This window comes from Alligator sinensis, unplaced genomic scaffold, assembly GCF_000455745.1.
Source record: "Alligator sinensis unplaced genomic scaffold, ASM45574v1 scaffold73_1, whole genome shotgun sequence".
Classification (NCBI taxonomy): Eukaryota; Metazoa; Chordata; order Crocodylia; family Alligatoridae; genus Alligator; species Alligator sinensis.
In genome coordinates this window covers 3,754,758-3,769,411 of record NW_005841838.1, presented here as the reverse complement: position 1 = coordinate 3,769,411, position 14,654 = coordinate 3,754,758, and the positions used below count along the sequence as shown (strand labels likewise).

General features: G+C 45.7%; 1 protein-coding gene across 9 annotated transcripts in view; it reads right to left on the bottom strand.

Moving 5' to 3' along the window:
- The window catches only part of CLEC16A (C-type lectin domain containing 16A), a 172,065-nt gene that overhangs the window by 130,407 nt on the left and 27,004 nt on the right, over window positions 1-14,654 (bottom strand). For 8 of the 9 annotated variants that reach the window (XM_025203264.1, XM_006015503.2, XM_006015504.2 and 5 more), the window contains one exon: window positions 2,443-2,671. In XM_025203264.1, the coding sequence (XP_025059049.1) occupies window positions 2,443-2,671 (229 nt within the window). The remainder of the gene's footprint in view (window positions 1-2,442; window positions 2,672-14,654) is intronic. The other variant, XM_025203288.1, reaches the window with a different exon arrangement.

The following is a 14,654-nucleotide window of genomic DNA, read 5'->3' as shown; positions in this document are numbered from 1 at the left end:
GGAGTGGAAGCAAGCAGGTTTGTGGGAGCACAGGGCCAGCACCGGCAGGGCCCAAAGCAAGGTGGCAGGAGCGCAGGGTGAGGGCTGGCAGGGGACTATGGAGCCGGCCCAGGCTGTGCCAGAAGGGAGAGGGGAATCTGGCCAGGCTCCACAGAGCCCTGCTGGCTGGGACCCTGTGCTCCGATCACCCTGCTCTGGGCCCCGTCAGTGTGGGCCCCGTGCTCCTGCTTTCCCCCCTATCTCCAACCCAGCCCTGTGGTACAGGCGGGGACCAGTGTGCAAAGCCCCGACCCTGTGTGCCCTGTGCTCACTCATGTGGGCTGAGCAGTGGCAGCGCAGGACAAACTGCTGCTGGGGGGGGGCGGTGAGAAGCAGCCCCTCCCTCTCGCAGGCACTTTCTGGTGTAGCTGCTTGGAGCCCACGCAGAGCTGTCCTGAGTCTCCAATGCATCACCACCACCTCTGGGCTGCCCCATGGGGCAGCAGTGGCAGTGCAGAGCAGACACAGGACAGTCCCACATGGGTTCTGAGTGGCTGCACCAGGAAGTACCAACAGTGGGAGGGGGGCGCTGCTTTTTCCTGGACCTGAGCAGCAGTTTGTCCCGTAATGCTGCTGCTGAGCCAGGGCCCCACGCTGGCTCTGGGCTTGCCCATCAGGGCTGAACAGGAGCAGAAACTGCTGCTTGGCACAGGGGAAAAGCAGTCCCTCTGCTGGGCAGTTTTTGCTGCGGCTACCTGGAACCTGTGCTGTGCTAGACTGCGATGCAGCTCCTTTAGCGTAGTCTCTGGGCTGCCCAGTGCAGCACCGGTGACAGCGTGAAGCAGTTGCAGGGCAGCTCACAGGTGGTGGTGAAGAAGCCAAATCGCAGCCTAGCACAGAGCGGTCTCTGGGCGGCCACAGCGAAAGCTGCATAGCGAAAGGGAGGGGCCACTTTCCCCCACATCGAGCAACAGTTTCTGCCCAGCTGCTGCTCAGCCCTGACAGGTGAGCCCGAAGTCGGTGCGGGGTGTGCAGGGTCACAGCTGCACACTGTGGCCCCTGCCACTGCTGCTGCATGTGGCCAGGCAGTGCAGAGCGGGTGCAGGACACGCTGGGGTTATGTGCTGTTGGTAGTGGTGGGGAGGCGCTGCAGAGCGCTTGAACTATGGGCTGTTGCAGGGCGGGTGCTGACTGGCTCAGGGGGGCACGGGCGGAGGGGGCTCCCATGCACACCCCACATACCCTCAAACCCTTCCCGCACCACACCCTCCCCCATAGTCATACACCCCACAAATACTGTACGCCCCCCACATACTCCCATACCCACCCACCCATACCCCTGCACACCCCATACACTATTACAAGAGTAAGACTGCATTTTGAGCTATTATGCAATCACTTCTACATATACAACACAAATGCACACAAATAAAGGACAAAAATATATTTTTAATTAAATTAAAATACATTATGCGCATTTGACTTTTAGTATATTGTTTGTTTTTCCCATTCTAAGATGGCAAACCCTCTTCCCCAAAGGAGTACTTACAGGGGCAAGGAGAGACTTCTGGTGGTAAAGGTCAGAGGTTAGGGGCGGGACTTCTGGTCCCAAGATGGCAACTAGGGGGCGGGGCACCTGTCAAAGGGCGGGGCTACCCATGCAGCACTCAACAGCTTTCCAAAAATCAGTAAGTGGCCCTCCACCCAAAATAATGCCCTGCCCTGGGATATACCCTTCTTTATATACTGCTGTCATCCCTCTCGTTATGCTTCAAGGGAACTTTACTCTTAGGGTATGGTCAAGCAATCAAATTACAGCAAGTTAAAAAGTGACATAAGTATAGCAACTCCAACCTCTTTTAGGCCTGAAAATGTACGACTTCATAACTACCTTAAAAGATTAAAGCAATTATAGCATGTCCTCCAGATCCATCCATCAGAGCTGGTAAAAAAATCAACTTTATATAAAAATTTCAACAGTTTCTTGAACTGTTGTAATGAAAATAAATCAACTGAGTAAGTTTAGAAGCATTTTGGACATTAATTTTCAAAATAAACTTCACATATGCAAAATGGCAAGGTTTGGTAGAAAGGTTAATCACTATCAAACAACAAGTTTAAGGGGTTTTTTTTGGTGGAGGTTACCACCAACAATAAAACAATGAGGATTTGTTAATATAAAGATGGCTATAAAGCCATACTTTTGGTTAACGCTGGATGCTACAAGGAAAGAATGCAATGTAAGCCACTGCATTTGTCACTCAGTTAAAAAGAACACTGAAAAAACTTTTCTATTTATTCAGACATCTGCCTAAACAGTAATATGAGGTATATGTGGTCCCAGTATTACAAGTGAACAAAAGCATACTAGACCCACAATCAAGCTCAAGTGAAAACAGCAATAATATACTAGTAACTAGGGTACATAAAGCATGTATTGGGTTTAGGCATCTGTGCACTCACCTTCATTTTCCCCACTTGTCTTCATCCCTTTTGAACTACCTTCTGTACCCTTAGTCTTATCTGGGTCATCTTGGGTATCCTCAGGTCCTCTCTCCTCTTCCTCTTCTTCACCAACATTTTTATAGTTGGGTCTCTTTTGCAACTTCTTCTTACCCTTCTGCTTGTTAATTTCAAGAGATCTTTCAAGTGTCTCTGTAGGTTTTATGAAGCATCTGATGCTTGACTTTGCCTATAAAATTTTAAATAAGATTTAAATTTGGCTTTGATTTAATATACATATTATTTACTACTCATATTTTCTACTCATATTATTGCTAAATTGATGAAGAATCTTCAGTTCACACAAAAAGAAGTTATAGAAATTTTTTTATGCTCCCTCTGCCTGAAGAAGGGTGTTTGTACCCAAAAGCTTTTGAACTACTTTAGTTAGTCTAATAAAAGATATCAGATTTACCCAAAGAATCTTGTCTGCTTATGTCCTCAGACCAACACTGCTATAACCAACACCCCTGAAATATTTTTTTTACAGCATTTCATTCAAAAACATATTAATTTAAAAAAATAAAACTTAATTCTCTAATTCTGGGCCATCTACAGAATAAAGTAGCCTTAAAAATTTAAAAACAATCATTGTGGGGCAACATGAAATCCAGATCCACCTACTTCAACATGTTAAGACAGTAAACAACGAAAAAATGATCTGATAAATGTAAGTCATGTAGGCTCCTTTTAACCAGCATGTGATGTTAAACTAAATCAAGATTTACAGGCACTACAAGCTATACCACCTGCTGCTTGCATTATACTATGGAGGTAGCTTGAAAAATAGGACTCATTAAAATCCCTGTTATACAAGCATCAAAATGAAAAATAATAAAAAGAGAAAGGTGTTGAAGGCAACCCATTAATATGAAAATGAAGTGTTAAAAAGTGCTTACAAAATATTTACATGTGAACTTAAGGACAATTAGAGCACCGCCAGACATTAACTTTTTTCGACTAAAAACAAGAAAGCCTCAAAGTATGCATAACTGGAATTTGTTTTCATATCAAAGTCAGTTAACCAATCAGCTAGTTTCATTTACAAGATGATTTAAAGTTTAGATACACCTCTATTCTTTGTGGTTCCATCAAAAACCTGTCTTATAGATAAAAATTTAAAAAGTGCTAGGGGCAAAAGTGTGCTCTTCTGTTCAGTCAAAATTTACATTTCATAGGAACTTATCAGATCATAACGATAAAAAGCAATGCTTGCTTACTAATGAAGCAAAGAGATTACATTCAAGATGTTTGAGATTATCACACTTCCTCTCCGATTATATTCTGCATACAATATAGCCCAAAAGAAGAAAATAAGTGCCTGCATTTTGAGTGGAAATAATTACAGATCTGTTGGATACACTGACATTGCATGTTTTAATGACACTCTACTACCAGATAGTGTTTAATTCCTACTCAAAATGAAGTATTTTTTACTACCCTTTAGATGATAAATCCACATCATTCAAGGAAAGCACAGCCAAACAATAAAGAACATTATTTTCTTTGTCCGTTTATTTACTACATATATCATGCGCTGGTGTTAATTGGGAAGGCTTCGGCTTCCATGACCAGTCCACTCTTTGGTGAGACAAGCAGCGAGCTGCTGGGAAGGGACGGCCTCCACCTCTCTCCGCTGGGGAGGAGGCTCTTCTAGGCCAGACTGGCTGACCTGCTCCACCAGGCTTTAAACTGAGCCTGCCGGGGGATGGGGGCGGGGACTACTTCCACTACTGGCCTGCTCAGCAACCCTTGCAAAGCCAGCAGATAAAGGCACTTAAAGAAGCCCATCCCTGCCCCAGCCCTGGAACGAGCGGTGGGCAAGGAAAGGGCCCGTAGAGGAACACTTGCCTGCCTGTACACAAATGCCAGGAGCTTGGGGAATAAACAGGAGGAATTTGTCCTCCTGCTTAACACAAATAATTATGATGTCATAGGGATAATGGAGACCTGGTGGGACTCCAACCATGACTGGGCCACAGGTATAGATGATCTCTCCTGTACAGGATATAGCCAAGTGGACAAAAGGGGCGGGGGTGTAGCTCTCTATGTCAAGGAAAGCTATGTGTCCCTGCAAGCCGACATTGGCACCCAGTGGACAGCTGGAGACTCTCTCAGTTAAAATCCGTGGGGAACACAGCATAAGGGACACAATGGTGGGAGTCTAATACAGACCTCCTACCCAGGATCAAGAGCTTGACCAGGAGTTCGCCAGGGAATTGGCTGAAGCTGCGCGTTCCCGGTGCATGGTTGTCATGAGAGACTTCAACTACCCTGACATGTCGTGGGTAGAGCACTTGGCCAAATCAGAGCAGTCGCAAAGCTCTCTCTCATATGTGGATGAGCTCTATTTGATGCAAGAAGTCAACGAGCCGACGAGAGGTATAGCGCTGCTTGACCTGGTACTGGCTACAGGGGACAACCTAATCAGCGACCTAGTGATCGAAGGGAAGCTGGGTGACAGCGATCATGAGCTGATCACCTTCACCATCCACCATAAACCTGACAGGTCAGTCAGCAATACAGAAGTCCTCGACTTCAGGAAAGCTGACTTTAACAAGCTCAGGAGGCTTGTAGGTGAGGTCCTACGGGACCACAACCTGACGGGGAGGGGAGTTCAGGAAGAGTGGTTGCTCCTCAAGGGAGCAATCCTGGATGCACAAGCTAAGTCTATTCCGTCTCGGAGGAAAGGCAGCAAAAGGGCACAGCAGCCCTCTTGGCTTTGCAGGGAACTAGCAGACCTCCTGCGTCTAAAAAGAAAAACCTACAAAGGATGGAGGACGGGATCCACCTCCAAGGAGGAATATGCACTGGTCTGGAGCTGCAGGGAACGAACCAGGAAAGCCAATATAGCAACTGAACTCCAACTCGCTACAAGTATCAAGGACAATAAAAAGTCCTTTTTTAGATATGTGGGGAGCCAGAGGAAAAGCAAGGGCAACATTGGGCCCCTGCTAAACCAAAAGGGACAACTGACAACCAACGCCCAAGAAAAAGCCAACTTGCTAAATGGGTACTCTGCATCGGTGTTTTTTTTTTGTTTGTTTTGTTTGTTTGTTGTTTGTTTTTTTTTTACCAGTCCCAAGGGGCGTCACTGCCCATTACAGGACAGGAACACCTGGGTGAGGATGATTCCTTACCCTCCATCAATACTGACCTCGTGAAAGAACACCTAGAGAGGATAGACACCTTCAAAATCAGCCGGCCCTGACAGCTTACAGCCCAGAGTACTCAAGGAGCTGGCAAGCATCATAGCTCAGACCCTGCCACAGATATTTGAGAACTCCTTGGGCACTTCAGAGCGCCGACTGGAAGAAGGCCAATGTGGTACCTATCTTCAAGAGCCTAACCCTGCAACCGAAGTCCACTGGCAGCTGGCCCAGAGGGGCAGATGCCTCTACTGGCTCTGCAATCCCCATCCAAGCCTGGCAGGTGCACAGCGGTCACAGCCAGACAGCAGCATCCACTGCCAGACTGCTGCAGTGGGTAGAGGGTGCAGGGAACTCTCAGGGCTGCTTCAGCAGTCCAGCTGGCACAAGGAGTAGTGATCACAGGTACCAATTGGCTGGGCCTCAGAAGCTCCTGAGAGCTAGCAGCCCTGAGCTAGTTGCCAGGGTGGCTTTTTATACTGCTGGGGACAACACAGGCGCTGGCCCCAGGCTCTAGCTCCCCCTGGCTAAAGATCTGGAAGGAGCCAGGCAGAGTTATTTTGCCCCTAGTAGCACAATTTGCTCCACAACAAAGTGTATGTCCGAGTACGTACACTGAGGCAAAAAGCCCCGGCTCAAATTCGCACTGCTTCTATTTGAGCTGCTGCAAGCGCACATGCTTGCATGTGTGAACGCACCATATTGTTCAACATCTTCATTAATGATGTGGAGATTGGAGTCAGAAGTGGACTGGCCAAGTTCACAGATGATACCAAACTTTGAGGTAAAGCATCCACACCTGAGGACAGGAGGACAATCCAGGGTGACCTTAACAGGCTCAGCAAATGGGCAAATGAGAACCTGATGGTGTTTAACACTGAAAAATGCAAAATTCTCCACCTTGGGAAGAAAAACCCGCAGCATGCTTATAGGCTTAGCAGTGCTATGCTGGCTAGCACTACAGATGAAAGGGACTTGGGGGTCATGACTGACCACAAGATGAACATGAGCCTTCAATGTGATGCTGCGGCTAGTAAAGCGAGCAAAATGCTGGCTTGCATCCATAGATGCTTCTCAAGCAAATCCCAGGACGTCACTGTCCTGCTGTACTTGGCCTTGGTGAGGCCGCAGCTGGAGTACTGCATCCAGTTTTGGGCTCCACAATTTAAAAAGGATGTGGAGAAGCTTGAGAGAGTCCAGAGGAGAGCCACACACATGATCAGAGGTCAGGAAAACAGACCTTATGATGAGAGGCTGAGAGCTATGGGACTCTTCAGCCTGGAAATTAAAAGGCTCAGGGGTGATCTGGTGGCTACCTATAAGTTTATTAGGGGTGCTCACCAGGATCTGGGGGAACATCTGTTCACCAGAGCACCCCAGGGGACGACAAGGTAGAATGGTCATAAACTCCTCCACGACTGTTGCAGACTAGACATAAGGAAGAACTTCTTTATAGTCCAAGCCCCCAAGGTCTGGAATAGACTGTTGCCAGAGGTGGTTCAAGCACCCACTTTGAACACCTTCAAGAGACATTTGTATGTTTATCTTGCTGGGACCCTATGACCCCTGTTGACTTCCTGCCCCTGGGGCAGGGGGCTGGACTCAACCTTCCAAGGTCCCTTCCAGCTGTAATGTCTATGAAATCTATTAAATCATTTCTTCTAAGGCCCTGGAGTTTCTGCCTCGTTACCAACATTTTTTCCATCCATTTTTTCTGCCCACTAGCCCCTTGGTAGTTTCACAGGCCAATTTTACTGATTTTTTTCTGCATTTCTATTTAGAGAGGTTGTTTTCTATGAAAGCTGTTTAGAAATGTTATGCAAAAATGCAGAAAATATACAACCCAACAGTTTTTCTTCACTTAAAAAGCTCCTGGATAGTAAAACAAAGAATAGAAGATGACAATGTTTTAAATAACATATTTACTCAAATCCAAGACAGGGTTCCTCCCTGTCCCTCCCCATTCAGCATGGGGTGGGGGAGGAAGCTCCCCATCTGGGATTTGAGTATGAAGTGGGGGGAGGCAGCTGCTGTGGCTCTGACTCTGGCCCCTGACCATCTCTCTTTCCCCTGTCACCTGTCCTCTGCAGCCTCTGCCCCTTCCTTCCCCTGCACTTACTGTCTGATAGCTCCAGCTCTGGCTCCATTCACTCCCTGGGCACAGACACATGGATGTTCTGTCCCCTACCCAGCCAACTGAAGCAACACAGCTCTGGCTCCAGGAAGCTGCTTCCTGGCTGGGTAAATATGCCATATATAGGGTCTCATTATTAGGGGGGAGTCTTCTTAAATTCAGTCATCTTGGATTCACATAAATACAGTATGTGCAACAACAACTCGATAAGTAAATCTTGCTGAGAGCTGGCATACCTTCACAGCTTCCAGACACAATAATTAGGCACTTAAAATAGCTGCTATATTTTAGGATATATGTAGTGGCAGTATTAAATATTCATCAAGTAATAACCATTTGAGTCAGCAGATACTGAGCCTTCAGTGCTGAAAGGTATGAACCTTTTTTAACCTTGTCTTGTCAAGAGACTACAGCCAGCAAATGAAGGCCAGTGTTACCAGGATACTTGGTTCTCACATTTATTATATAACACACAACTAGTATTTTATTATCTGATTAAGTAAACTACATACCACATCTAAATACATCATACAAATTTATGAAGTTCCTGAATATTCTAAATCACCAAGTTTAAACAACCAACTTACCAGCACACACTCTCACAATACACTATAGAAGGAGAAATTTAGAAATATCAGAATGGCACGGCCTTAGATAAGAAACACATTCTAGACTATTAAAAATAGAACTAGCTGAAAGCACAATAAGCTTTGTCTCTATCAGAGAAAACTGCTTTTAACATCAAATAAAAAAATGCAATAATTTCATAGACACTTTGCAAGTAGGGCAGCTGTTTAATTAAAAAAGGACTTTGGTTTGAACATGAATCTTGTTGTTTGGAACAGTGGTAATGGTGGGGCTTCAGACAGTTTTGTTTAGCTAAATGCCACATGTGCTAAGGGAGTACACTCACATAACACTGGCCCAGTTAACAGTGAACTGGTTCAAAAGATTACCTAATTTTTCAGGTATATTTTTGAAGCATTCTAGGCAGCTTTAAAATGGCTTAAAAGGCTTTTACATCTGTTTGCTCCAGATTTAAACTGCATTTAAACTGGAATAAGTGTTACATGTCCATATACTAAGGGTGTGGATACATAAACCTTCAGAGAGCTTTCAATACCCAGATATTTAGAAAGGGCAGCAGCTGGTATGTTCCAACTGTTACGTGTCCTCAGGTCTTTCACAAGGCCACACCAACTTCAATAAACCTGGATGGAGTGTCAAAGTTGAAATACCTTTGATATACCTGAATGATCACATAACAGTTAGCAGGTACCAGCTGCTGTCCTTTTGAAATGGCTCCAAATATTCAGGCTGCAGCCTGACCACCTCTGCAGCCCAGCAGGAGGGATCCGGCATGGGAGGACAGAGCTGGGCAGGGAGGCTTGGTGTCAGGGCTCAAGTGCTGCTAGACAGCTGTAGCAGCACCTGTGGAGCAGAAAGCAGGCAGTATGCAGCACCAGATCCCACAGCCCTGGCAGCTGGGGGCCCCTTTTGGCATGTCTGGGGGGAATAGGGGGCTACAGGTCAGGAGTGAGGGACACCAGCAGGGCCAGGAAGCTGAGGTTCGTGAGCGAGCGACACCAGCTGGGCCAGGAATGAGGGGTACTAGCCAGACCAGGGGCTGTGGGTTAGGAGTGAGGGGCAATGGCATGGACGGGACACCAGCGTATCAGGGCTGCTCAGTGCCACAAAGTGGCGGGGGGAACAGGACAGACAGTCGCAGTTGGACCTGCATCCTACTGAGTCAAGGGGGCAGGGGAAGCCCTGATTTTCCAGGACTGAAAAAACAAACAAAAAAAATCAAACACACCAAAATATACAGTTTTTTAGAATTTATTTTATTACAATGATCGAGAAACTAGTAGGCTTTAAAGCTGCTTTAAATTTTTAAATATATCAATAAAACTGACACACACACACACACACACACACACACACACACACACACACACACACACACACAGAGTTTCATTTTAATTGTGGAAAAACATGGACTTTGGGGGTTTTAAATCATAATTATGGATTTTTATCAGAGAATTTAGAATTTTTAAACAGAAAACGAGGATCCCTGCTTATAAGGCAGGGAAGGGGGCTCTCAGCAGTGGGGGAGGCAGGGCACATGCTAGGGAAGCTACACAGCCTGCCCCCCCAGTGCTGCTTGTCCTACTCCCCACCTTCCCCACAGTTTGCCTTCAGCTCTCGCCCTGACCCAGCCTACTTGGAGCTGCTGCTCCTTCTGCCTGGCCAGGCTGTGCTGGGGCAAGTGCTGACTGGAGTCAAAGTTGCCCAGAAGGTAAGCAGCAAGGGGGGGGGGCAACGGAGGACACAGGGAATGGAAAGCGTAGGCACCTCTCACAGCCCCCACCTCCCTCCACACACACACCAGCCATATACACTCCCCCACCCCCTGCTATACCCCACACTCCACCACATACACACAATATAAGAGAGTGAGACTTGGTTTTTGAATTAGTACAATCTCTTCTATATACAGTACACAAACACAAGTTTGACTGCTAGTGCCTGAATTGGTTTTTTCTGGTTCTAAGTTGGCTGCAGCTAGTAAAGTGAGCAAAACTGTGGCTTGCATCCATAGTTGCTTCTCAAGCAAATCCCAGGACATCATTCATCCGTTGTACTCAACCTTGGTGAGGCCGCAGCTGGAGTACTGCATCCAGTTTTGGGCTCCACAATTCAAAAAGGATGTGGAGAAGCTTGAGAGAGTCCAGAGGAGAGCCACGCACATGATAAGAGGTCAGGAAAACAGAACTTATGATAAGAAGCTGAGAGCCATGGGACTCTTCAGCCTGGAAAAGCGCAGGCTCAGGGGTGATCTGGTGGCCACCTATAAGTTCATCAGGGGTGCTCACCAGGATCTGGGGGAACATCTGTTCGCCAGAGCACCCTAAGGGATGACAAGGTCAAATGGTCACAAACTCCTCCATGACCGTTTCAGGCTGGACATATGAACTTCTTTACTGTCCAAGTCCCCAAGCTTTGGAACAGACTGCCGCCGGAGGCGATTCAAGCACCTACTTTGAACACCTTCAAGAGACATTTGGATGTTTATCTTGCTGGGATCCTATGATCCCTGTTGACTTCCTGCCCCTGGGGTAGGGGGCTGGACTCGATCTTCCGAGGTCCTTTCCAGCCCTAGTGTCCAGGAATCTATGAGTCCCAAGTCCCTCAGCCTTTTCTTGTATGGCTCGCCTTGCAAGTCCCTTATCATACGGCTGGCTCTTTTCTGGACCCTCTCAAGTTTTCCCACGTCCTTATTGAAGTGCAGTGCTCAGAACTGGACACAGTAATCCAGCTGCAGTCTCACCAGTGCTGAGTACAGTGGGAGTAGCACTTCCTTAGTTTTACATGAGATGCATCGGTTGATGCATGCCAGTGTGTTGCCTGCCCTGCTGACCACCACCTCACACTGATGGTTCATATTAATAGGATGGTCAATCATTAGCCCTAGGTCCCTTTTGGCCATGGTGCAAGTCAAGCTGTCACCACTGAGCCTGTATGTATGTTGAGGGTTGTTTCCCCCAGATGAAGCACCTTACACTTGGAAATGTTCAACTTCATCTGGTTCTCATCTGCTCAACTCTCAAGCCTGTCCAGATCCGCCTGTATATGCAGCTTATCTTCTGACATGACCACACTGCCCCATAACTTGGTATCATCTGCAAACTTGGCCAGCAAGCTTTTCACTCCCCTTCCAAATCATTGATAAAGATGTTGAAAAGCACTGGTCCAAGCATGGACCCAAGGGACGCCATTGGCCCCTTTGCACCAGGACGACAGATTCATTCATGAGAACCCTCTCGGTCCTACCATGCAGCCAGTTTCCCCACCCACTGAACTGTTGAGCAGCTGAGCCCACAATCTTCCAGTTTTCCCACAAGGATATCATGGGATACTAGATCAAAAGCCTTTTGGAAGTCTAGGTATATAAATGTCTACCACGTCCCTGCTGTCCAGGGGGTGAGAGACCAGACTGTAGAAGGAGATGAGATTGGTAAGACCAGACCTACCCACGACAAAGCCATGTCATTCAGCATCTTACCTTCTGCAAGTGTATCGCACATAGATTCTTTAATGAGCTTTTCCAGGATTTTCCCTGGGATAGATGTTAGGCTGACTGGCCTATAGTTGCCTGGGTCCTCCCTCTTCCCCTTCTTGAAGATGTGCACAATGCTGGCCCTCTTCCAATCCTCAGGGTTTTCCCCTGTGCGCCACAAATTCTGAAAGAGCTTTGCCAGGGGTTCTGCAATGACCTCAGCCAGCTCCTTCAGCATTCTCGGATGGAGTCCATCTAATCCTGATGACTTATAAATGTCTAGCTTTTCTAATTGGTATTGCACCCACTCAGCATTCAGTGGAGGGGCTGTCAGTCCCAGCATGTCCCCTATGAGCCTCATCTTGCCTGACTTTCCCCATGGTCCAGTGAAATAACGAAGCAAAGTAGGCATTCAAGAGTTCCGTTTTTTCCTGAATGTCAGCTACCAGCTGTCCTAAGGTGTTACGCAGGGGTCCCACATTTCCATTTGTTTTCCTTCTACTGCCTACATATCTAAAGGAGGAATTCTTGTTGTCCTTGACTCCCATGGCTAACCTAAACTCATTTGCCACCTTGGCTTTCCTGATCATTTCCCTAAAAGTGCTGGCCACTGTTGTATAGCCCTCCTTGAGGACCATCCCTCAAGGAGGTACTATATTAACTATACTAGAAGAAACTATATTAACAATACTTAATATATTCAAAATACAGCATGCTTTAAACTGTCCATGGAAACAAGGCATGATGGAGCAAGATGAGCATTTCTTCACAGTATTTCTATGTGAACAGCTTTTAGAACATGGTCAGTCTAGAGAACAAATTATTAGAAAGTGTCCATGTTACCCATGTTGTCAAATACATTACAGTTATATCCTCTAATATTTTAAATATAAGACCTGAAAGCAAAAGTGAGTGTATATGGTCAATTAATTTGTACCTTCTCAAAACAATTCTTAATGTTTTTGCAATTTGGTTTTATTCTGTGCAATGTGTGCTAGTAAAGCAAGGCAATACCAGTAACTTCTTGTTACAGGAAAGAGAAAGTAGGGTAAAACAAAAACCAAAAAAACCTAAAACAGGTAGAACTGACCCACATCTGAACTGTATAGGAAACACATCTCACAGGAAGTAAGGTAACTCACAGGAAGTAAGGTAAATAAGTGCAACTACTGTCAGTTATATTATTTTCTTCCTGACTTCACATACTCAAACTCCAGTAATGAGAACATAGCAAGTGCTTCTTCTAATACTGTCCAATAACAGGAAGTGTAGAGAAAATACACTTACCTCTTCGTGTAATTTCTCACTCACCTCTTAAACTTGCTGCATGTTGATGCGAGGTATCTGCTTATTTTTCACCTAAATTTACCACTTTGCAAGCTAAGCTGAAACTGGTTGGTATAAATTTCATTTAGCGACTACACATAGAAATGGGCTCCTTATGTGAAATGCACCTGTTAGTGCTACTCTGTAATGAGCAGCAGGTCATTATGAAAATGTGCTAGAGCACATCCCCGAGCTTTCTGCATTTACCAAGATGTACTGATATTTCTGCTGTACATTACCAGAAGTTAATATCATAACAGAGTTGTCAAACTTGCATTTGAATAAAACTTGGCTTACAAACCTTAATTTTTACGTTACCAGGGTAACTTAGCTCTCCCTGCCCAGCCGCACCTTTTGCTTTTAAGCAAGGAGTTAATTTCATACATAACATGGTTTGCACAGCAGGTAAACACAATCCCATCTGCTATCTGAGGGATGATTTTATAAATTAATACGTTACCAGCTAACTGGACCAAATCTAGGATCATGCATCAACCTGCAAACCAGTGAAATGAGAGGGCTAACAGGTGCTAACAAAACACCACCCCCACCACGATCATTTGCACAGTGTAACATTATTGCTCAACCACAGACAGATGCACACAGGCCAATTGGTGTTGCAATAATTTCCACTATTCAGCATATACACACATTCATGACCATCAGAAAGCTGTTCAGCTCAATGAAATCAGGTCAGTGAGATGTAACATTAACTATGACGCGATTTCAGGCAAACAGGCTGAAGACTAGAAAAAATAATCATCCATGCATTAATAACCAAAATAAATTTAGCATTATATTTAAACCTGTACAAAACATGTGCCAACATGTAGTGTCAGCACATACATTGGAATAGTTATTCCTTACATAAAATGATATTGTCATGCAGCATTCAGACCAATAAAAGGGCAGTTGTATCTCAGACCCATGTAAAGCACAATGAGCATTTTGTCTCCATAGAGAGAACACAAAGGCATAGATCAGGGGTGGCTAAACTGTGGCACTAGTGCCACAAGTGGCACAGCCAGCCTGTGGGTATGGCATGGCAGATTAGATAGGGGACAAGCAGCACAGCAGCAAATAGTGCAAGCAGCAGAAAGCAAAGCAGCAAATCATGCATGGGCAGGGGATCATTGGCATTCTGAGGTTTTGGGGCTTAATTTGTGGTACACACAGCCAGTTGCATAGTCAAGTCTTCACCAACTGTTTCAACTGATCTTCCTTGATCAATTCCAATACTATTCCAGTACCTTGTACAATGGTAACACTTCCCTGTTTTTCCCTGCAGTCAAGCATTGGATATTTTGTGCCACACCACTTCGGCAGATCATAGTCATCACCCCCAAAATAGTAATTAGTTTCTGAATTCACAACCTGGTACTTTGTAGTACTGAATTTAATCCCATTTCTACAACTCCAGTCCTCAAGGTGATCCACAGTTCTTTCTGCACAGTAGCTTGATCTTCCTCTGTATGGATCCTTCTCAACTTTGTCATTAGCATGG